General features: G+C 34.0%; 3 protein-coding genes across 3 annotated transcripts; 1 reads left to right on the top strand and 2 right to left on the bottom strand.

The window, feature by feature from the left end:
* Nucleotides 1-4,652: 4,652 nt before the first annotated feature.
* Nucleotides 4,653-6,870, bottom strand: LOC149386016 (uncharacterized). Its single transcript, XM_089624869.1, has 3 exons — nt 6,812-6,870; nt 6,054-6,623; nt 4,653-5,176 (listed from the first exon to the last, which is right to left on the bottom strand). Exons 1-3 carry the CDS (start codon nt 6,853-6,855, stop codon nt 4,945-4,947), a joined length of 846 nt encoding a protein of 281 aa, XP_089480995.1. The 5' UTR covers nt 6,856-6,870; the 3' UTR covers nt 4,653-4,944.
* Nucleotides 6,871-8,456: 1,586 nt separating this feature from the next.
* MAA3 (P-loop containing nucleoside triphosphate hydrolases superfamily protein) lies at nt 8,457-15,547 on the bottom strand. The gene is made up of 20 exons (XM_089626609.1): nt 15,100-15,547; nt 14,865-15,024; nt 14,662-14,792; nt 14,040-14,246; nt 13,585-13,776; nt 13,327-13,362; nt 12,900-12,985; nt 12,744-12,794; nt 12,166-12,277; nt 11,945-12,050; nt 11,599-11,696; nt 11,171-11,269; nt 11,002-11,094; nt 10,718-10,771; nt 10,525-10,583; nt 10,346-10,430; nt 9,703-10,071; nt 9,093-9,215; nt 8,934-9,023; nt 8,457-8,816 (listed from the first exon to the last, which is right to left on the bottom strand). Exons 1-20 carry the CDS (start codon nt 15,205-15,207, stop codon nt 8,601-8,603), a joined length of 2,475 nt encoding a protein of 824 aa, XP_089482735.1. The 5' UTR covers nt 15,208-15,547; the 3' UTR covers nt 8,457-8,600.
* Nucleotides 15,442-23,178, top strand: LOC149386014 (uncharacterized). Its single transcript, XM_089626453.1, has 10 exons — nt 15,442-15,498; nt 19,514-19,557; nt 19,852-19,993; nt 20,071-20,166; nt 20,256-20,346; nt 21,048-21,873; nt 21,952-22,117; nt 22,384-22,548; nt 22,631-22,783; nt 22,857-23,178. The coding sequence occupies exons 1-10, from the start codon at nt 15,442-15,444 to the stop codon at nt 23,016-23,018; spliced, it is 1,902 nt and encodes a 633-aa protein (XP_089482579.1). The 3' UTR covers nt 23,019-23,178.

Below are 23,178 nucleotides of genomic sequence, written 5' to 3'. Positions count from 1 at the left end.
GTTACAACAAGAGCAAAGTAAACAAAATATCGATGAGGCGTTGATGATATAAATAGCGGCATGGAACAAAGATGCAAGTATTATTGTTGAGTGCGTAGTACTCTATTGAGATTCTTTGTTACCCGAACTTGCCTTTTTATATAGTCAGATTTGATTGTCATGGATCCGACCCATAAATATTTGATTCTCAGTCTTAATTTATCCGCTAGCTCTGCTAAAGGTTTAGTTCTTGTTGATACGTTATTTGTTGGCTTTATTTTTTAGTGCAAGTTGTGTGGAAAGATGTCGGTCGTTATGCTTCTACTTCTGGTGTGACATATTTCCTCCTGTGTGCAGACGTTTTTTCAGGCAAGTTTCCAGTATTGACAGTTTGCTTTGCTGGTGACTTGATTATGAGATATTGCCTCGCTGCTGTCTTTATTGCAAGATATTTGCCTCGCTGGTGACTTGATTATGTGATATTCGTTTGAGGCTGGGTAAGGAAACCCTATTTTTACTTCCAGGCTTGTGAAGCTGCTATAAAAGCCATGCGCTCCTCCTTAGCAGTCTCGACGCTTTTTGATAAAACACTTAGAGGTCTTAGACGTGCAAAACCGGCGGACTAGGAGGCTTTGTGTTCTGTTAATAGCGGTGTATTCTCTTAAACACTATTCCACAAAGATTGAGTGTCTGTGACAGTTGGATTTTGTGTTCGCGTGATTGAAGATTCACGAACAGCTGAAGACTGAAAGTCATCCGAGCCAGACGGTTGCTCGAAGGGTGGAATTGAGACGGAGCTCAAATTCAGGGGAGTCCCTGACTAGGTATTCACTGATGGTAATAGTCTTTAGGTTTTATTGATTTGAAGATTGTAATCATATATAAACCTTGTGTGTACTATTGACTACAAGATAGTGAAATCCTTTCCACTGGCAGAGTGCCCCCAGACGTAGGTGTGTTTCACCGAACTGGGTAACCATATCGTGTGTACTTTGTTTATTGCACTGTTCGTTGTTTATCCATAATCTGTGTTCAAGCAAGTTGTCGGACACATTCTGTGCGACATCTTGTCTTTACGACTAATCAGAATTTCAGTTATGTTGATAGCTTTCGGACTTTACCTAATGGTCATATATGTTTCTCAATTTCTCAAGTTCCTCAAGGATCTTTCCCCCACCTCAACCTTTTGTACTTTTCTTATCCCTGTAATATTCTTTATACATCAAAATTTTAACTATTTTTTCTATTTTTTATTTATTAGTTTTAATCTTTTGTTTATTAATTTTTATGGTAAATTAAGTTATAATTGGATCTTATATTTCTCTAAAAACACAAAATTTTGAATAATATATTTTTGAAATTTCTCTTAAATTTTATTTGAGGCGCTTAGTTGCCCTAATTTTTTTACGGATTTACCTTTAAATAAGATTTATGCCTCTGCCTTTAAGTGCGGGCCCCCCATATTTCCTCTTTACATGTCTGCCAAAACATCAATTCTCATTAATGCGACTGCTAGGTAGCGTTTAGTTTTCAAGAAATTAATGGACAGAAGGTAGATAAGGAAGATAAACTCTACGAGTTACAACGACAAGGAAGCCGAGGAAGATTGTCTCACAAGTCACAACTCACAAGCGAAAATGTGTAAGAGTGTGAACAAAAATGCACGTGTGAATGAATTACTTCCCCAAAAAGTAAACGTTTATTTAAAGCAGTTTTGTACGGCTTATGTAAAATTCTGAGCAATTATCTATAGTTTTGTGTGTGCGGCTTATATAAAATTCTAAGCAATTATCTATAGCAGTTTTGTGTGTGCGGCTTACATAAAATTCTAAGCAATTATCTATTTGCAACATTGCTTTCTAAGTAATTATCTATTTACAACATTGCATTTTTTTTTAACAACGTACCCATACCAATGGTTATCTGGTTTCTTTCTCTTATGAAAGTAAAGTGCAACTTTTGTATAACTTCTATGTAAGTATTAAATATTTATATATAGCTATATAATACGAAATCTGTGAATCACAAAGCGAGAGAGAATTGTAGAGAGTGTGTTTGTGAGAAGGTGAGATCATTCTCATTTTTTTTTATTGAAAAACAACGAAAAGGAATTAACAGTATTTATACTGTTAATTCACTTGAGTACAATGAGGACAAAAGCCTGCGTGGCTTTATTGCAAACGACAGAAGTAAAAGAAACGACAAAATGATAAAAAAAACGACTATGTACACTATAAGACGTAAAAGAATCAAAACGATCAGTCGTAATACTATAAAAGCAAAGACAGCAACCGAACATTCAAAATAAAAAAAAAACTATGGTAATATTTCAAACTAAAATTATAAGAGGGCTGGAAATTAAATTTAAATTAAATTTGAAATAAGTTTTAGAATCATTTTTATTTTTTAACTAATTAAAAATGGATAATGAGTTTTTAAATTTGTTTCCAAAATACAAGAGGCACCCTTATTTTTTAGTTTCTTATATTTTTATTTGAATTTTGTTTACTAGTTCACCGTTACATTTAAATATGACTATGTTGTTTACAATTTCATTTAAAAATAAGGGTAAAATCGTTTGAAAATAAAAAATAAAAAGATATTTGTGGAAAGTTTTAAACTTTATGATAAGTAGGAAATTAGCATCTTAAAATGATATCCGTTGATTAAATTACCACTAATTAGGCACTTGAGTGGTTAAATTATAATATAAAAAAACACTATGTATTTCAAATCCTATTAATTATAGTACTTTTTTTTCTAACTCTAAACGGTTAATTTCTTTACAAATGAAACAAATATACAATAACAAAGTCAACTAAAGCTCTAAACAGTATATAAATTTAAAAAAAAAAAAAAATCTTAAGTAAACAACAAGAAAAACAATTGTATATATTAGAACTTGAGAGAGTGAGATATGAGAGAGAAAGGGAAAGAGAGGGAAAATGTAGATATTATTTCTTGATCCGAATGAAATAATAGTACAATGATCAGAGTTTATATACAGTGATACTCCAAGCCTTGATCAACTCATAAACGGGATAAATAAACCACTCTCCAGCTCAGCACAAGTGACAAATAGCAACATTAAGAGTGGCAACGTAGACTATTCCAATAGCCTCCCTTAAACTTAGCCTTTCGGACGTACTGAACAGTGATTTTCCGGTAAGGGAAATTGGAACTGAATATCGGCTTGGTGAGAACATAAGCCAATTGATCAAAGCCGAGAAGGAACAGGTTGACTTTAATGGCTCATTGAGTAACTTTCTCGGTCGTAAAGTTATAGGTACATCTCCACATGTTTAGTGCGAGCGTGCGATACTAGGTTTGCAAAGAGGATGACAGCGTTGGAGTTTGAGCAATGCTAAACTCATGGAGTAGCTACAAACGACCGTGATTTCACTAACAACGAATTGCATGAACTCAGCTTTCCAAGAGATATGCGTGAAAGTATACAATTGTCATATGTAGATATATAAGTCTACGAGGGGTGAAATCGTTTCGGTTCGATTTTGGACCAATTTGAAAATTGAAACCGAATTTTCGATTTTGAAAATTTTGGACCAATGACCGAACCGAATTAGTCCAAAACCGAAAATCGGTTAACCGAAGATTCGGTTAACCAGTTTTGTAAAACCGATAACCAGTTTTATAACTGTTTTAAAACTGGTTAACCAAATCTGAAACCGGTTAATCAAAAAAATCGACCAGATTTTGAATTTCATTTTTCTACCTGTTTTTCAGTTTAAATCTCTTCAAAATCAAAAAATTCAGTTATTCGGTTTAAATCGGTTATCCGATTTTAAAACTGGTTATCCGGTTGTTATCCGTTTTATAAAAAAAAATCGGTTAAATAACCGATAACCGAATTTTTTGATACTCAAAACCGATAACCGATCCAGTTTCATAAACCGGATTGATTAACTGAACCGAATTTTCGGTTTGATGACATGGCACCGAATTTCGGTTCCGGATCGGTTCGGTTATCGGTTTAACCAATTTTCAATCAATTTTTGTACACCCCTAAAGTCTATAGTTACTAGTAAAAGTGTCCAAAAACATAATTGCTATTATTTTTGTCCAAATTATCGAGATAGTCGGGGCCGGCCCAAGCCCTAATTCGTCTCAGGCCCAATTTAAAATCTATGTTTTGACACATAAATTAAATTTTATTATTCATGATATAAATATTTTTTTACTAAAAAAATTGTTATTTCGATTAAGAGTTGTATTTTTTGAATTACAAATTATTTAGTGATTATAGTTTGGGGTTTTTGAGGTCCAATTTAGATCTTTTTCAAGTCATGATCTAGACTCGACCTTCAGCCCTGAAGGTTGAGAACTTGATCTTGGGTTGAGCCTAAAATCTTATTCGCTCCGATAAAAGAGTTTGGATGGGGTCGGATCCGGTGCTCTTTTGGACTTGAAGAAAAAAGACAAAAGTCCGATCTAGTTTGGCCCAGTAAATAGCACTAGTAGTCTAAAGAATTAAAATAGACTTGATTTCAGCCCCATTACTAGGATTGATGTAGATTCAAGGCCTCTCACAAATGATTAGATTGATTGTTGAATTATTGTTAGAATTAGGTTGATAAGCTTTTGGCAGCGGCAATATAATATACTTCTTTAGGGGGGATATTAATAAGAGGCAAAAGTAATCGACAAAAAAAGAATTAGGTATATGTAGCTTATTTATATTTCTTATATTAAAATTTTAGCGGAATATTTCTTACATAAAAAAATAACCCAAACTCAAAAAAGAGGCATAAATAACCCAGACTCAAAAAAGACACATTCGCTATACTATATATATATAGAGACATAAACATGAATTTGACTATTTTTTTAATATTTAAATAGTTGGGTGGAAGGTAAAAGTTGCAACAGTTTTCCCATAAATAAAACTACATGGCAGGATTATATAATTTATATATACCACTTAAAAGGTTTATAGCACACAAATATTCAGAGCTCGGAGTCTTGAGGTTGCGGAGTGGCAGAAAAGCTCTTCTTGACCTTGTCGGTGGTCTTTTGGGCGGTTTGACTGGCGATTTTGGCGGCGGATTTGGCAGAGTCTTCAACGGCGTCTTTAGTCTTCTCCAAGCTTGTGGTCACAGCCTCACCCACTCTTCCACTTGCGGTGCTTGAAGGACCACCATGCATGCTTACAGGCTCATTTTCTTCACTGCCTCTGAAACTACATTCAAATATTTGTCACACCACTTAATTAGATCATGTTTAAGCAAAATTTACCGGTGGTGAGATTCTCGTACTTTTAATATACCACATTCTTTTGGTGCCTTGACGAGACGACATGCTTAAATGGAAATTAAATTCAATATTCGATTTTTTTTTTACCTAGAGATTCAGTTTTTTTTGTTCCAATAATTGAATTTTGCTTTGAAAAAAATATACTATAGTGGCCCTCAAAAAAGCCCAACTTCTCCCGGTCTGGACCCTAATTAAACCGGGTTCAAAAGTTATGCCCAACATATTTTTATTTTTGGGTCAAGAGGCTATATAGCCCAATAAAACTTAAACTTTTGCAAAATACTCATAGTTTGCTAACTACAAGCAAACTAGTCTCTTGATTAATCTAGACTGGATTAAATTTAATCCCAACGAACTATAAAACCAGAATGTAAGCTTTATGAAAGCTGAATTAAAATTAATCGATGCAGGATTAAATTTAATGAAAATTTATACTCTCAATTGGTTATTTTGCTATACCTAATAAAATTATGATTATTTTGCAAAAATCTTAATTTGAATTGGTTATTTCATACCATTTTTCATTTTTTTTTTCTTTTTTAACCATTCCTATAATAACTAGTGTGCTATGTTCATTCCGAAAGACTACAACAAATTTTTAAGTGGTGATGACCGTTCTTCAAGAAAAGAAGAAATAATACATAATAGAAACAAACACAAACAAAAAAAGAAGAGAGAGATTACAAATCACATAACTACAGTATCTTATAAGTTCGTCACTAATCAATATGTAGACAAATTGGAGATATTACATCGAGTATCAAGTTAGCGGTATTGTATAGAAAGTCGAAGAGAATACTTACTCAAGATTAGGAGGGGATAAGTGGCCACGTGCTTGGTTCACAAGGGCTTTGAGTTTGTCCCAATTTTTGCCGGAAGTTTTGGGAGTGTTTGAAGAAGAAGGCGACGAGACAAAAAGCAAACTCGTAAGCCTCTCTACCAAACTTGATTTCTCAATATTGCCCTCCTCTGCCAAACTTGGTTTCTCAATCTTGCCCTCCTCTGCCGAACTTGGTTTCTCAATCTTGCCCTCCTCTTTTTCTTCGGCACTGATAATACTCTCCGAAGCAAACGTAAAGGCGATCAACATGCAAAGAACTAGTCCGCCCGAAAAAATTCTCTGTTTCTTGTCCATTTTTGTTTGTATTCGTTGTGGAATTAGTGATCTCGAAAGAGTAAAAATAAGGGGGGAATCGATGGAACAGGAAAAAGATATTTCTGTAATGGAATCGATAGGAAGAGAAAAGAAGTTTTGTTTTGTTAGGAAACTGACGAAGAGAAGCAAAGTCACGATTTGTGGATCGAGGTAGTTTTTATGGAGACAGGTGTGCCGTTGCTGTTGAAGATGCGACACGTGGATGAATAACTGGTTTCTGAAACACCCGACACGAAAGAATGAATAAAGAAAATAAAACAAGTTAATTAATTATTTCACTTTGCAGCAGACTGCTTTGTCGTATGTGCCGACTGCCGACAAAGATAAGAACTGAAATTTATAAGTTTTTGCCTTAAATATCAAAGAAGCATATAAAAGTTGAAATACGCTAAAAGAAGAGAACACCTGTTGTCGGATAAACAAATCGTGTGCTTAACTGTCACTTTCATAGAGTATCGTGTCGTGTGTGTATAAATATCACAAGGTTCACCGTAGGTTTTTTTCTCAATCTATAGAGCCACGCCAGCACATCGTTTTTCTGCGTTTTTTTATACGTTTTTAGCTTTTTTAAATTATCAATCTCTCTCTCTCTCTCCCCACTCGATATATTAACTTCAGTCCATTTCAACTTTCAAGCATAATTTATTTGGGGATACAAAAAAAATCATTTTTATTTTATTTTCTTTTCTTACTCACTCAATATGAATGTAAAAATAAAATAGAAATTTTATTATTTAGACTTAGTCATTATGAAAAATTATATAATTAATGATTAAACTTATCAACTTGTAAAAATGTACTTAATTTTGGATGAATTACCCCTCCAAAATTTCAGTCTTTCAATCATGTCTAGTAAAATTAGACTTATAGTATATTTTTAAACGAAAATACAATTTTTTTCAAAAATAAAAAATAAATTCATTTTGAACTATCATATTGAATTTCATTAGATTTAATCGAATTTCATCTGCTGGAAATATGACAAATGGGATTTCTATTGTATTTTATTTTTTAATCATAGTGCAAAATAGGGAATGACATCACACTTATGACTTGTACTTCACGAAATAAACCTTACAAAATCGTGTACACATCATCTACTACTAGTTATGAATAACCTTTGAGCTGCATCTGAAGGAATTTATTAAGGCTCCTCCACATCAATGTACAAGATCAAAAGGCCTCTCCAAGAGTTTATTTGAAGGAGTAAAATATAATCTTTATTGTTTACCTAATGAACGTATGTAACAAGGTTTATGTTTATTAAGATGAAAGTAGTAAAGAGTAGTCTTCAAATGTTTCAACTTCTTAAAAGAAAATGACCATGTCTGTTATGCCATATTTGAGACTTTATTGATGTAAGATTGCACATTGTTATGATCGTAGTCAATCTACACATATAGATCTCATTTATTTCACCATTGTCAATCGTTCTCAATCTTGGCGTGTCCTGAATCAAGAAACTAGTGTCTATAAATATGACTTGAAATTGGAACAATTAGTCAAAACACCGACAGACAAAAAATTTAAATTTGAAACTAGGGACAAACAAATTACATCTTTTGAGCGTCAAGTCAAGGTTAACTTCAACATCTCCACATAAAACTCTCCTGTTGAAGATCAGCACATATATGCATGGATGCACCTAATAATCTAGTCCTTCTCAACAGTCAATACCAGTAACATAATTCATCAAGACAACAAGCACCTATATCATAAGAGCTGAGTTGACTTCTGTAGCGGAATTTCCATGACTTGTTGATGAGACAAAAGTCAGGTATGAGAGAGGCCATTGTGGAGAATGAATTGAGTCTGAGGACCTTGAGACTCACTCCTCCTCCAGAACATTCACTTGTCCCCAACATTTTGAAGTGAGTGTAGAGAGGCCTTTCTTTCTTGACACCTTTTCTCAGAGTTCCATCTTTATAAGCCGCCATAGCAAGTGATGAGGACAAAGCAGAGGGAAATTGGGTGAGACGAAAAGAATGTTCGAGACCGAGGTGGTAAGGCTTATGGAGAGGAGGGCTTTTTTAGATTTCAGCACAATAAGTAAAACGCAAATCTAAAGAACTTCATTAATTGAGAGTAATTTACAGTATAATATCTGTAATGAATGCAGCAAAATGAATACCAATAGGAGGCCCACATATTTAAAATAAAATTAATAATAATAATCTACATTAAGAATTATGAATCAGTCTTCATCGCCACCTGCGTCGTCCAAGTCCATGTCACCATCTCCGAAGTTGTTTTCGTCTTCTTGTGGCTGCTCAGCATCGGCAGCGTTGTAGGGCACCACATTTCCGTCCACTTCGGCCTCGTGATCTGCCTCTGCCACCGTCGACTCGTCCTTCACTTTCATCAATTTTAGGTTCTCCTCGCGGAAAAATGAAGTGTACGGCTTCGAGACCTGACGCGACCACGAATTCGGGGTTTTTAGGGTCACATCTAGATCTATAATGACACAAAGAGCATCGATAGAATGGAAGAAAAAAATTATTTGGATTGTGTGGCAATATTGGTTTACCTTGAACATACAATCTCTCTTCTCGGCACTTTGCACTAGGTTATTCCAATGTTTGTCGCCCCTTTTCAGCGTTGACGCGGATCCGACCACCTAAATTCAAGTCTCGCAATTTAGTTTGAGTTGTTCAAAAATAAAGATTAAAATAATACTAGATCATACCAAGACAGAAGACTTTGCTCTCGTTATCCCGACGTTCATTCTCCTATAATCGGATACAAATCCTATGCCTTTGGTCGCACTTGCCCTAACACAACAAAATATGGCCACATCCTTTTCTCGCCCCTGCGCAAAGGATAATCAGCGTCATTAACATAAGTATGCTCGGCTAAGTGTCAAAATTCAAAATTTAAGGGGGCTAAATGTCAAATTCAAAATTTAGGGGGTGCTGAATGTCAAAATAAATCTCCGTAAGGTAAAAATCAATACAAATTTGAAGACAGAGAGAGAGAGAGAGAGAGGAAAAAAAAAACTTAAAATTAGTTAAAAAAAAATAGTATTTTGTCCTAAAATTTCAGTATTTTTTAAATTATAGAGATATTTGTAGGGATCAATTTTAAATTTATTGGATAAATTACGAAAATAAAGACTATTAAAGTAATCAAGGGCTTAACTTTTATTTTATTCTATAAATAAATAAAAATAAAAAAAGGGTTATTTGCTAAAAAAAATTGAAAATTAGGTTGGCCACTGCTCAACAGACTTTGTCTTATCTGAATGCTATCATTCTATTGGGGACAAAAATACAATAGAAAAGAATGAGACAGTTTACCTGGCAACCGTCAACGGTGGTGATATCCACCACTTTCTCCGAGTCGACCCCAAATGTATTCTTGAAACGCTCTTTGAAAAGACTTACTTGTGCGCTATACGGAGATATAATCGCAAAGTTCTGACTTGACTTGAGCTCTGGATACGTACTCACCAACTTTTGGTACAAGAGGAAAACAAATTCCACTTCGTCAACATTGACCCACGATCCACTTCCCGTTGGTTGGGATTCTTTCCCTTCGTGCAGATCAAAGAAGGAAAACGGCCCGAAACAGCGATAATCGTGCCATGAGCGTCTCGTCTGATCCCTAATATTAGGGCCATCCTCCAACGACTCTCCGTAAAACTCGCCAGAAGGAAAGCTTCTTATCTGCATCAACATATCACGGTTCAGTAAGATATAGTTTAAAGCTAGTCTGTGAACCAAGAAAGGCATGTGGAATCGGTTATAGCACATGCTTGTAATGAAAACTGAATTTGAAGGGAGAAAAAGTGGTGACTAGTGATGATTTTGAAGGGTTTGTTTTGTTGTCGAATGATATTTAAATGGTTGAACGTAGAGTCACATTGACGGGTTTGTTAAGTTCCATTAGCCATAATTACAATTTCATCGAGTTTCCAAATAAATGATGTGTCATCTTCACCTCTGGGTGCATTCGGTATTGGGTCTTCAGCATGGTCACTGGATAACCAGCCCTCTGAAATCTCTCAAACATGCTACGTCCATACCTGAAATAAATAAATAAAACAAGATTTAAGCCGATGTTCACAAGAGGTTTCCAATGAATAACGTTGACTTAAATATAAGCGAATTTAGTTTTACCCAAATTTCTCAGCACTAGGAGAAATTACAGTAGCAGGGAGTTGAACTGGGTCCCCAACCTATGAAGTTACACATATAAGTAAATCAATGAAAACATAAGATAAGAAAATTTTAGTGTGAAGCAAAATGCAACGAAATGAAAAAAATACCAACTACTATTACAAAAGCATGTCCAGTAACATCAGAATTTTACCAGAAATACTTGTTTGCACCCATTGCCCAATGGAACAAGGATCGCTGGCTCTACCTGGCCAAAATACATAACGAATATCAGATAGATTGCTTAGTAAGGATAGAAGGTACAAAAGATTAATATCGAGAAACATACATGAATAAACACAATTAAAAGCATTCTGATATAAATGATTTTTTTCTGGGGACTCTAAAATGGTTGAAAATTAATAATTACATCATAGATAACCCGATCCCGAGTGCAAAAATAATAATAATAATAAAGAAACTAGCTGACCGACTTACGGCTTGGGCAGCTTCGTCTATTATAACAACATCAAACCCACGATTCCATTTACTGAAAAGTGCTGAGCCACTGAAACTAAGCGTAGAGAAGACCTGTAATTGTAGAGTATTAGGAAGAAAGTCATGACCAGGTAATGTTGAAGCTACTAACTGAAGTAAATTTGCATACAATCACAGCCTCCTCCAAAATCGCAGCACGAACACTGTCTCGGTCCTTTCCCACTGCTCTCTCTTTATCAACTTCCATGCTTTCATTCTTTTGCTTTACCTGAAACACAAATCATTTTACAATCAGTTCTCTTCTACAACCCCAAAAAACCTTAACCAGATTCAGGAAAATCATCAAATTACTCGAGTAAATCCGAATTATTCCATTATACTTTTTTCTTGGAGATACATATTTTGTAATGGAAAGTGAACAGTGTAATTTTAAGGTCCCTTAAAAATGTAATAACTAATGGCTTACTCACCAAACCCTTTCAAAAGAATAGATGGTTGGTTGAGGTGAGAGGATGTGATGTTCTAATACATTTTTTTTTCTTTTGTTCCCATAAGAAAATAGGATATAAAGGTCGGTACTGGCAATTTTACACTTACCAGGTTGTCCATTGAGACAGCTCGGACAGAATGATGTGCCTTAAGACCAATACGTACAATTTTCGGACTATAGACACGATCATTTTCATCACGAATACCTGAGGAACCATAAATGGATCAGACATTTACGAAAAATGATAAATGAAAGTTGCAAGCCGATTCAGTGGACCAGATATAGGAGTTTGTAAATTCAATAAACTCATCAAAAATAAAATTTGGGTCAAATGAGATTGTCTAATGCTCGTGACAATTTCAAACAGATGCTCTCAGAAAGAAAAATTCAAGGACACGATAAGATTCAACAACAATAATCCACTGCACATAAAGGCATGGGTAAGAGATATACCGTTGTTTAAAACTCGCAACACAATCTCATCTAGTGCAGAGTTTGAAGGAGCACAAACAAGTACACGTACACGATACTTACGGCTGGAATTGACTACTTCAGGTTTCTGCAGAGAATAAGAATAAATAATATAACTTGGTCGAAAAACAAGAAGGCGAAGAAATGAAAATAAACTAAAAAATAAAACAAATAAATAAATGGTAAAAAAAGGAAGAACTTACCAATTCATTTCCCGTGGTTGGGTAAAAACCATCATTACCATCAACAGGCATAATATCATCCCTAGGATTACTATTAGTAAGCCATGGAGATGCTTGTTGCCAATGATTATTCCTTCAAAACGTAACAAACCCATAAGTGAATAGTAAGAGGACAGCATGAAAAACATACTTTATCCTACGGCGGGCAGGAAGGTATAAGAAATGATTTAAAATAAAACCGAAATAATAATTATAAAAAAAACAAAAAGAACAGGAAAGACTACAAGGAATAAATGTGAATCACAAAATGAAGAAATGACAATAAATCAAGATATAGCAGATAAAAGAAATGGAAATGGGAAATACAGCAACTAAACAAAAGTATCGTAACAATAACAGTTAATGAATTGTGACACTATCTTTTTTTTTTCCAACACTAAGCAGTAAGATAGCACATACTTTTTCTTTTAACAAGGAAACTAAAAGGCTAATAAATAACTAAACACATCACAAGAATACAAATTAACCCTGGATTAAGATTGCCAAAGGGGATATACTGAACTTCCTCAGAATTCAAAAACAGCCATAGAAGCACATACGTTTCTTGAACGGATAACCTTGAATCACGCTTTACGTTGAGCAATCCTCGCCTACATGAGAAGGATGGTCAATGGCTAAAAAGAACATCAGCAAATAAAATAAATCAAAAGTGACTGCTACAAAAATTAATATATAGATAATTGTTTGTTTCTCACCTAGAAAGTAGTCTTGTTGGTGTTGCATGCAAAATTGCACTGAGAATACCGAGGATGGTTTGTGTCTTTCCAGTTCCTGGAGGACCCTAAACATAAGCACTGGTTCAGCATCTACATATTATATACCATTAGCAACAAAAAAAAAAAAAAAAAAAAAAAAAAAAAAAAAAAAAAGAAGAAGAAGAAGCGAGAAATATATGTTTATCTTTGTAACCTTTTTTGTAGGAGGAAAAAAAGATTTTTAGTAAGCTTTTGTTGGAACTATTAGATACTGTGCAATAAAAAAGATGTTTTACAGATCACACTACACTATGAATAAGTCGCTCGAATATTAATCTATTGATACAATTGAAATGAACTGAGAAGCGGTTTTGTAGAAATAGTATTAATTATTGATAACAAATCTCAAAGAAGACATCATGCAAACCTGTATCAGTACAAAAGGCTTGCGTGACAACCCAGCCTGCATTAAGGGGAAAAAAAATATTAAGTCCTCTACTAGAGACCATTCAAATATAGACTCACGAGAAGAGAAAATAACAAGGGGAAGATAATTTGTGGGCCACAAAGCCTATCATGCCTTGAAAATTTGTTTGGAAATCTTTCTAGATACAAGTACAAACATAATCATAAAGATTTAAGACTACCACCGCTGTACAGAAAAGTCACACTAAACGTTGATTACCTGGATAGCGTCACATTGAGATTTATTAAGATTTTCTTTTATGTATTCTTCCAGAGGTCTAGAAATTTTCCAGGCCTGATTTTCCAAATCGGATGTTTGCTCAGTTGCTGTTATTATTAAGTCTCTAAACGGAAGAGATCTAATAGAATGAAGCGCCAAAAATTCACGAGTAATTGTTGATAAACTGCAAATCTGCAGAAGACACTGAGTCAACGATCGAATACTAGAATGTAAAGAACTTATAACAGCCAACATGGTTGGTTCTCTAAGTAACAGAGTCCCACGAGATATAACATTAACAATTCAATTCTAGATTCGTATATCCACAGTGTGTCCACAGACATCAATTCGATTTCATACAAAATCTTGTAGCAGAATACACGTCGAAAAAGGGAAAGGCAGCTTTGTTTGTCAAAGCATAAAATGTTCGAATTCAATTTACACGCTATAATTACCTTGAGACTGTAAAAGAGTCTCTCTGCTTCTTTCACAGAGGTGATCAAGGACCGGATGCTAGAAAGCCTCGGCGAAGGCTCGACGATATCAGTTTTCCCGTTCGTGAACTCTCCGGCGAGATATAGCCTAAGAACAATCCGTGTGTGTTGGCAGCTCTCTACTAACGCAAATGCATAAGTTGTAGGGAGTCTCGCACCATCTTGAATCTGTGATATATAACGGCATGTTCAGAGCAACGTTATTTTATGGTTCACCTCTCTTTTATTCAAATAATCTCGTGAAACACAATTAGTTTTTTTACTTTTATCCCTCTAAAATATGAAATCAAACATGCGTTGTTTGTCCACGTGAATTTCAAACAGAGAAGCTCCTAGATTCTAATCATTTCCACCTACTTGGAGTTTCATGAATAGCATTACTTTCTAACTGGGGTATAATTAGTAACTAATTGAATATGTAGCAATAGGGAGATTCTAATGTACTGAAATAGATGATGTTCGTATGTATTCTAACCATTTTTATGCCAAGAATGGTCATTTATCAAAATACATTTATCTTCCACACTTAAAGAAGTCTATAAAAATCGTTAATCCGGAGATTCCACTCAACAATTACAATTACCTTGACTTTCGAAAGAAGCAAGAGATCGTTCTGCGATATGAACTCCTCTTGCTCGGCCGTATTAACCACAATTGTGTGAAATCCGTTGATCTCATTGCATTCCACGACCACTCTGGTCTCCCATTCCGCCACTGCAACAAAATGAAACCTTGGCACTAAATTCTACAACACAGAAACTTCCGACATAACAGACGAGCGATTACCATAAGAATCGTCCTTCTTCGTCTGGGAAATCTGAGCCTTGACTTCTTCGAGTAAAAGGGGCTCAAAGGTTGAGATATAATCATCGGCATTTTCGTACTTGTCCTTCACCTTCTTCAGCCCCAAATCGCCTCCTTCAGCGATCTCGTCCTTCTGTTTCTTCTGCAATCACTCAGAAATCCTGTTTACAGACACAATCACAGAAAAAGCCTATTCGAATATAGCAGACAGACTTACATTGGCGTGTTTGAGTATAAGAAAGTAGTCCCAGCTGAGAACAAGCTTGTAGAAGCGAGCGACAGAGGCCTCTTCTTCTAGAGGCTTCTCTGCGACTCCGACCGCCATGGATGAGAAAACTCTCTTTTGCTCGTTTTCCGGGGTTTACGCTGGGAAAAAGAAAGGATTCTGAAGCCACCAGAGAGCTCACTGGTATGTGAACTGAATTCTCAAGGACCGTGGTCAAAAGAAAGAAAGGAACTGAGACATGACCGGACTGGCCTGGGCTCGCGCCGCAGCGGAAGCGATGGAGACAGAGAGAGAAACCTGAGTCCGAGAGAGAGTGAGAGCGACCGTGCGGCAATGGAAGACGACGGCGGACCGGCGGCGGAAACCGGTGGGCTTCGTCGTGTCTGCAATGTTTTTTTTTTTTTTTTTCCTGTTTGAAACCGCGAAGAATAGACTGAGAGATGGGAAGAGACAACTAATTGTGGCAGGGTTTTAACTTGTATTATTTTTAGGGCTGTGTATCAAATTAAACAATTTTATAAAACATAAATATTATAAAAATTTATAAGCAAGCAATGTCAAACTTATTATTTGTTAAATAATCGACGTTTTGTTAATTATAATTAGTTAATCACTAATTCTATTAATTGTAATTAAATTAATAATTTTTCCAAATAATTCAATTAATAAGCAGTAATTATTTGGACAAAGTTGTTAAACTATTATTAGATAAATATTAACTATTATGCAAAGTAAAAATTTCTATATAACTATAGAACCCAATATTATACCATTTAACTAATGTTTGGCTAAATTTTATAATTTAATTTATATTTAGTTACTTTTATATAGTCATTCATCAAAATACCAATAATATTTTATGTGTTCAACCAAAATGCACGATTTATTTTCTCAATTTTCAAAAATATCAAACATCTCATTTCAGTTTAATATAAATCATAAGTACTTCCCCTAAAAATTTGTTATATTGCAAATACCACCCTTTTCGTTTATTTTTTATAAAAATAAAATTTGAATTCCCCAAAATATCCTTAATAAAATAAATATTTATTTACTATTTTATAAGAAAGGAAATCAAAAGCTCTCATTAAACAAAAAAAAATCCTTAACTTTTTATAAATAAATATTTTGATTTAATATTTTTATATAAAAAAATAAAGAGTTATTTCATTAAGGGCATTTTGAAAAGTTTAGTTTTTTACAAATAAACGAAAAATGGTAGTATTTGAGATATTATATATAAAAAGAGAGGTACGTGTCATTTATATTAAATTGAGTGGAGATATATGATATTTTCTGAAAGCTGAGGGGACGAATCTCGCATTTCAATTAAATACAGAGGATAATATTGATATTTTTCCTTAATTCATATAGAAAATTCCAAAAATCTATATTACCTTCATGGCTATAAATCATACAATTGTAATTATATTTAGTAGTCACGTTTTAACAAATCTAAATAAAACAAATATAAACGATTATAGTAAATAAAAATATTGAATAAACCGAAATTTATAAATCAATTTTTTTTTTTTTACATATCCCACGTTTCTAGCTTTCTAATTTGTTTATGAGATTTGTAACTAATTAGGTCGTTTTAAACATGTGATTTTGGATCTAACCTATGTTTAACAATTTTTAGGGATATCTAATAATTTCTTTATTTTAGATATGCTTAGCATCATAGAAGGTGTGATGTTGCAATTTTAATTTATTTTCTTTATCCTGTAATAAACATTTTTATAGATTTTAATTGTTAATAAAATGAGATGTTACTACTTGATTGTTGGTTGGTGTTGTGTTTGTTGCTATTAGTGAGACTCGTGTTATTAACAAGATAAGGACCACAAGATAATCAAATTAATATCAGAAACATACTTCTGGCTCATTGATCTTCGATGCAGTGACAAGCTTTATTTTTATTATCTTTTTCGTATTCATGTTACATATACTAGACAAAAATAATCACAAGTATTATATCCATAATGATCTTTTTTTGTTGTATGTTGATGAATTCGAATGCTTAATTTGTAGTTATTAACCAATTCTTAGCTACCATGTAATTTATAAGCTTCAATAAAGCTACCCAACAAATAAATACAAAATAAGATTTAATATATATGTACCACTTAAAATTAAGATACAAAAATTGAAATAAGTATTACTTAGCTACAATATTATAAAAAAATAAAAATTTATTTACTTTTCTCTCATTGATACAAAATAGACTCCGTTAAATTAATTTTTGTTTATGTTAATTGGCTAATTTTATAGTTTGGTAAAACTGTTTCCAAGATTCCTACATCATGTTCTTAACCTTTAGAAATACATGTGATGTTTGGCTGATCGCAATAGATTCGGCAGTTATTTTAGCGCAAGTCTAATTTAAAGTTTGATTCGTTTATGATTATCTCTCCACCAAATCATAACAAGGCAATCATGTAAGGAAACCCTAGCAAGGCAATGAATGCTAGGTTTTGACTCCTATAAAAGAGAAAGTTCGCCCACAATATTTTGGTTACACACTTGGAACTTTGTGAGAGTATTGAGCAAAAACATTATTGTTCTTGAGTGTGATTTTTTTTTTCTTCGTCACGGTTTCTTGCGAGGGACATAATAAGGTTTGTATTCATGGTATTGTAGATCACGTACAATTATAAGTGTAGATCAACCATTTGAGGAAGAGTGAGTTGAGTAGAAGTGAGAGAACTCGTAAGTATTTTGTGTTGTTAATGATATTAAAGAGTATTTAATATCATTTAATTGGCTGATTTGTGATAAATATTTGAGTGGGGTCCATTCATCGAAAATAAAAAGTTTGACCAGAGTCTTATTCCTCTTTGCGAGAGGTATAAGATCGGTTATTTAAAATCGGAGCTAAGATGAATGAAAAATTGATGCTCAAAATGTTTTAAAAGCATCATAAATTGTGAAAGAAAGATAAATGTGTTGTGAACGAGTGCGCAATACAATAGTCTTGCATTCATCGTCTTTTGCATGATTTCTTCCCATATTGCCAAATACATCTTGGTGACGTACCTATACATAGTTATTTTGTTAGTAAAAAATAACATGCAATTTCTGAAATTATTTTTATGCATATGCTTTTTATGCATAAGAACCATAAAATATCCAAATCAACCACAATCGAACTACAGATTACCATAAATGACACTTTATTGTAATACTCCAATAGATTACCAGAAATGACAATTTATTGTAATACTCCAATCGCTAACTGATAGTCATGAGCTATCCTCATCAACGATTTGAGAAGCAAAAAAACCGAGTTCATGTGTTACTATTTTCTGAAACGAAACCTAAATTATATTGGACCAAACATGTTAACCGAACAACGACTTTTCAAATTATTAACAATTAACAGTAAGCAAAAGGTCGTAAAAAATACTTGGGATCAATCTGGTTTCAACTGAGAGCGACTTTGCAAATATGCAAGTTTTTTTTTCGTGCGAAGAACCTTTTTTCGATTGAGAAAATGAATTGGCGTGAGTGTTACATGGTTGTATAACATGGTTGCATGTTTTGATGGATTTTTTCCCTCGTTTTTAGCGTCGATAATCAAAGAGTATTAATGACTTATTTTAAAAAAAAATGAAATTCTAATATTCGGTCAAATAATATGCTGTAATTGGTTTTTGGGCAATATAGTCTTGTTTATTTTGGTTAAGTGTTTTGGTGGCCAATTAATTATATTTTCTCAAACGTCAGCTATATACCAAAAATCATGTTTCAATATGACCATATAACTAGAGCGACCTTAAATATTCTTTGTATTACTCAACTTCTCTATTATAAGTTATTTGCAAGTTTGTTGTATATTTAAGTGTTTATTATAAAACTAAACCTCTACAGCACTCTTTCTATTTGGACGAAAAAAAAACGTTTCCCGTATCAGACTTTGTCATGAATGATATGCACGCCATGATATTTTCTACACAAGTATACTCTATTCAATTTTATTATTTTCAACATTGCAATTTTTTTGCATGTTAATATTTTAAATATAGGTGATAGCTAATTTGATCTAATAGTAATCTCACACATAACTCGTCTGAAAGATTTTGAGTTCAGGTCTCATAAGCTGCAGAAATGCATGCCCCTTAAAATTTATCATAAATTATATAATATGATCAATAATACCACATGCGCTTCTACTGCAATTATATCATATAACTTTGATCAATAATGTCAAAAAAAAAAAAAAAAACTTAATTATAGACATATTGCTTATTGGACTACCTTCTTGCCCAAGCCAAAACCCCGTGGACTTTTTTTTTATTTTATTTTATTTGTGATCATCTTTCGTTAGCATTGTTTCTCTCTCTCTCTCTTTTTTTCTTTTTTTTTTACAAGATTTCGTTCTGGGAAATAAAAATTGTTACAGGAAACTGTTTCTGTTCATCGCCTTTCTTCAATAACAAGTGATTGGTACAAATTAACTTGATATTTCATGCTCTTTTAAATCACGCAGGTGTTTTTATTTCCCTTGTTACCAATCCAATTATTAGATGCAGTTTCCTATTTTACTATTATTCCCTCTTTATGGCTTTTATTTCCTCTTAATTATTTCTTATTATGTTTACTAATTTGGCATTCCATTGTACTGGATATAGACTACTACAATTCTTTCTCAATACGATTATTCATTTGCATTACCAATAACACGGTTATAATTTTTTTTTTCTTTTTCTTTTTTGTGTGTGTGAATTATATGGTAAATAGGTTGCAAAACGAAAACTGTGGTATCGGAAAAGTGTTGCTGATCGAAGTTTTAATGGCGACCATGGAACTTCGAAAGAAGATCTTTGCCTTCAGAGATTTTCTTGACTTACCCGCTTCTGATGCCTCTGCTTCCTTAAACCAGGTTTCAATTAATCCACTTAAGCGAGGTATTTTTATTTATTTATTTTACAAATATGAGAAGTAATGTATAACATGCAGATAGCTTTGGGGCTGATTCGAGATCTCAAGAGCGTTTACCCTGAGATTATAGCTCACAAGCCATTATCAGAATTGAGTGATTCGTCTTTTGAACAGGTCTTAATGTGTATGAACCGAAATAAATTAGCTTTGAAACTATTCTTTTTTAAATGAATTAATATATTACGTTCTATAATTATAAGCAGACATTGTGCAAATCTTTGAAATCTACTGGAGACTCTTGGATGAAAAATGGCGACCCGGTAATGAAAAAATTCAAACACGATTTAGAGCTCGGTATGCAATTTCGCTTCTTATTTTGTGGCTTATTAGTATCCATAATTACTGAACTTTATGTGTTTGGTAAATTGACTAATTTTTTTTTATACGGGTATTTACAGAATTTTTGAAAATTATGCACCCATGGTCCTTTGGCCTAATTTGTATCAATTTTTTTGACAGAGCTTCAAAAATGCGACATGTGACTTTATTTATTTATTTGTTTGGTACATGAGTAGATTTTATATCAAAATATAGTCGATTTTCACGTTGTATTTGCACTGCAGCCCTACTGATCTCTGTATCGTTCTCTCAACTAATTTCTCAATGGATTAAAGTCCACATACCTATGAAACCACATATTGTCACAATATTGAGATAATTTTTCTTTTTCTATATAAAAAAAAAACACATTATGATTACTTTGTGACAATATTGTCACAAAACACTCAATTTTGTGACAACATTTGTCACAAAATAATCAGTGTTTTTGTGACTTCAATGTCACAAAGTAACTACAGATGTGTATTTCTTTCTATATATATATAAAAAAAAAAGGAAATTTGTCAAAATTTACTCACAGATATCCATCTCTCAAAATATTAGGTTTGGTGGTCACCCATTTAAATTAGTCGAAATTATCCGAGCCGCCTTATTTTAAAGTCTTTTTTTTTTCGAAAACACCTTGTTTACCATTTTAATCTTTTATTATCATACAGCCGAAACTTCTGGGCCTTTGCTCGACGTCGTAATCGAGATGGCGAGAGATAAGTTTGAGACGACGGACGAGCAAATGAACGATTGCGTATCGAAAACTGACCCATTCGGAGAAATCCAAAGCGAGTATTCACCGACAACGCCTACTTCGGTCTTGTCGGAATTTTGCCGGAGCGACTGTTTCACGGAGAATAAAGAGAGCGTGGAATTGCGTTACGCGCCACCTCTTCTTCTGACACTGAGAATTGAGGCTGTGAGGAAACTGAACCAGAACCACCTCGGACTCCAATTTTCGGACACTGCTTTGAAAACAGAGAAGAAGACAGAGCTAATCAGCCCTGATGAAAAAGTGAGAGTTGACAAAGAGCTTAAAGATGAGATTGCCTCAAAGGATACTCAAAATGAAGACCAATTTGCCCTCAATTCACAAGTCGAGGGCTCTGATTCCTCTGCTTCAAGAGCAGAGCAAAAAACAAGGGAAATAGCTCATGGGAAAATAGAAGACTTAGAGAAGGTGGATTTGATTTCTCAGCCACCACAAAAAAGTCAACCCCACAAAAAAGTCCCGGCGAAGTCGATACCGGTGTTGAAAAAAGCGCTGGCACCGCCACCTCCTCCGCCAGGTGGCTTGCAGCCCAAGAAAGTCAACACCAAGTTGAAGAGGTCAGCCCAATTGGGGAGTCTTTACAGAAAACTCAAGAGCAAATTGGAAGGAACTTCTCTTCTCGATGGCAAACCCTCCGATGAGAGAAAGGGAAAATCGGGGACAGATTCAAATTCTGGAGGGAAGCTAGGATTTGCTGATACTTTGGCAGAGATGACAAAAAAGTAAGCAGAATTTTATTTTATTATTATGAAAAACAGTTTGTCCTAGCTAATTAGTTCTTTGGAATATTTTGTACTCAGTTCACCATACTTCCAAAAAATCAAAGAAGATGTTCGAAAGTATTCGAGTTCAATAGCGGAGATGGAAATCGCTATCAGTTCTTTCCGAGCAAAGGATATGAGTGAGCTCTTGAAATTTCAAAATGGTGTGGAATCGGTTCTCGAGCAATTAACCGATGAGCAAAAGGTGATTTTTTCCAGTGCTAAAAAACCAGTTTAGAAAATAATGCACTAGTCATTTGAGTGTCGTACTTGCACGGAGAATTTCACAAATATCTTATTTTAAGATCATGATTTATGAAACTGTAAACGACTAAGAAAATGTTAAATGATACAGAAGATCAAGTAAAATAAATTCTAAACAACAAGAAACAATAAGTTCTTTTTAGATATATGCCATTGAGTTTGGCACATGCTTTGCGTCACTGACGAGGACAATTCCGAGCCTTTCAGGTCTTGTCGAAATTCGAAAACTTTCCTACAAAGAAGTTAGAAGCTCTGAGAGCCGCGACCGGGCTGTTCACGAAATTGGATAAAATCCTCAACCAGCTTCGGAACTGGAAGATCGAGTCTCCAATCGATCAAGGCCTCGACAAGGTCGAACGCTACTTTGACAAGGTATTAAAACATTCCTTATACTCAAAATGTACACTCACTATCGACGAGTTCTTGAAATTGATGCAAAAAAAATATCATATAGGTGAAAAAAGACATGGGATCAATTGAACAAACTAAAGACGAAGAATCGAAGAAATTTCGCAGCCACAACATCGATTTCGACTTCAACATCCTCGTCCTGGTTAAGGAGGCAATGGTGGATGTTTCTTCGAGCTGCATGGAAATGGCGTTACGAGTAATGTCGAATATTTTAGAATAAGAATCATTGTATGAAATATGAATTTATTTTTATTTAATATAATTGGCAGGATAAAAGAGAGTCAATGTCAAAGGGGAAGAGATATAATGAGGGAAGTGGAAAGATGCTTTGGAGGGTATTTCAGCTTGCGTATCAAGTCTACACGTTCGCCGGAGGACATGACGATCGGGCAGATAATCTGACCAAAGAACTGGCTCATGAAATAGACTAGGATTTCAACCATATTTGATCATTTCAAATACGTGTAATTTTTTTTTTCCAACTATATTTACGAGAAAAAGATATGTACAAAGTTATTACCAAAATCCACTAAAAATAAAATTTGACAATTCTATTACAAAATAAATTGTACAAAAATTCTAATAGCTTTC

Source organism: Urtica dioica, chromosome 9 (assembly GCF_054948205.1).
Source record: "Urtica dioica subsp. dioica isolate 48M chromosome 9, U.dioica_male_clone48M_v1_H2, whole genome shotgun sequence".
Lineage (NCBI taxonomy): Eukaryota > Viridiplantae > Streptophyta > Magnoliopsida > Rosales > Urticaceae > Urtica > Urtica dioica.
This window is presented reverse-complemented; position numbering and strand designations above follow the sequence as displayed.